At 43.4% G+C, this 1,709-nt stretch overlaps 1 pseudogene across 1 annotated transcript; it reads right to left on the reverse strand.

Annotated features, from left to right (window-relative positions):
• Positions 1-2: 2 nt before the first annotated feature.
• On the reverse strand, positions 3-468 carry TEOVI_000272200:pseudogene (annotated as a pseudogene). Its single transcript is given in 2 exon segments — positions 3-29; positions 31-468. Coding segments are annotated over 2 exon segments (465 nt in total).
• Between the last annotated feature and the right edge of the window lie 1,241 nt (positions 469-1,709).

Here is a 1,709-nt window from a genome sequence, read left to right on the forward strand (position 1 = left end):
CACACCTTATCGAGTGAGCGTAAAATTCGCACCAATAACGATGGCAGTACTTGAGAAAGCTCGGAAGGAACTGTCTTCATGCACTGCCACCAGTAATGAAGACATACATTATGAACAGGTGAAGCAATTAGGACACCATAGCAACAAATGCGTTTTCAAGCTCTTCAACTGCAGCTTACAGAGAAACCGGATGCCGGAGAATTGCAAGCAGGGCGTTATCGTCCAACTACTCAAACCCAACAAACCTACCAACTGTATGTCATCCTTCAGTCCCATCATGCTCACTAAAACCCTCTGTAAACTAATGGAAAGGATTGTAGCGAGACGCATACGAATCACAGGAGAGTGTAAGATACAACCACAGCAAGCTGGTTTTCGCCCGGTGAGGTCGAAATCAGACACCCTGATGACACTCATATATTCCGTCACACACCAAGTAGCAGGAGAGAAAACTGCTACGGTATTTATAAATTATTCGACGTTATTTGACTCTTTAGACCACAGATTCATAATAGATGCATTAAAAAGATGTGAGGTATACCTACACTTTATTGCATGGGTTGCTAATTTCCTGGAGGGATGGACTGCAGTAGTACGAATAAACAACATCCCTCTCAAAGAAAATACAACTGACGTCTGGTGTTCTACAAGGTTCATTTTTGACGCTATTGCTATTTATGATCGCAATGGACTCCTCTCTGTCCGAGATTAAATGCCATTGTAGCCATTAAACACTACTTCTTCGCATACGACATCATGATAGTATGCTCCAACACTGACCGGAAGTCATTCGGCAGGCGTTACAAACAGGATGAGATTGCATAACGAGCTGGTCAGCAGAGCACTATATGGAAGTTTCCGCAGAAAAAATGGAATATACATTCTTTGGGGTTGGAGACAGGGACTAATTGCACATAATGCTTTGACAGTACATGTTAAACGAGACAAGAAATCCCAGACTCCTTGTGATGACAATGCAGCCAAACAAAAGACTGAGTAAGCAAACATGCACACAAACTGCGAAAAGCAACAACTATGAGATTAATGAAACTATGGGCTGTTGCATCACCTGAATGCAGAGCGAGTAAAGGAAGCGTTCGAGCATTTTACTCAGCATTAGTTCAGACAAAGTTATGCTATGGGATCGCTGTATGGTGATTCAATGCTTCTCCATCAGACAGAGCGAAGCTTCACCGACTAGACGCGCAGGCGGCACATGTTATCGCGAGTATTCTAAAGCACACGAATCGGGAAGATGCCATGAAGAAGGTCCACCTTCACAAAAAAGATTATATTTCTTACAGAAGAGCAATAGAATACTATTTAACAAGGAAGGCGAACGGTAAGGTATTAACCGATACAGTTGAAAAAATGTTCCCACTCAGTCATCCGATACACACGCGCCTGAAGAGTGCGTCATACTTGTATGAGGAAGTAGACAGACCGGAGAATCTATACACGGCAAGCATATGGCAACTGGCGAGGAGACCGTACTTCAACACCGCAACCCCAGATAGACTTCATTCTGACTCTTCTGACAGAAAGAAGAAATGAGACACAATACAAAGATTACGTAGATTCAAAGACTACGATTACCGAGTGTAGACTTATGGGCCGGTGATACTGGACGAATCCTCTGGTGCCGGCGCGATAATATACCCTAGACATGGTAATGCAGTAAAAGTAAAGAAAGGAGCAGGCAGGTTAGC

The sequence above is a fragment of the Trypanosoma equiperdum genome (genome assembly GCF_001457755.1).
Source record: "Trypanosoma equiperdum strain OVI genome assembly, contig: ctg_5, whole genome shotgun sequence".
In the NCBI taxonomy this organism is placed as follows: Eukaryota; Euglenozoa; class Kinetoplastea; order Trypanosomatida; family Trypanosomatidae; genus Trypanosoma; species Trypanosoma equiperdum.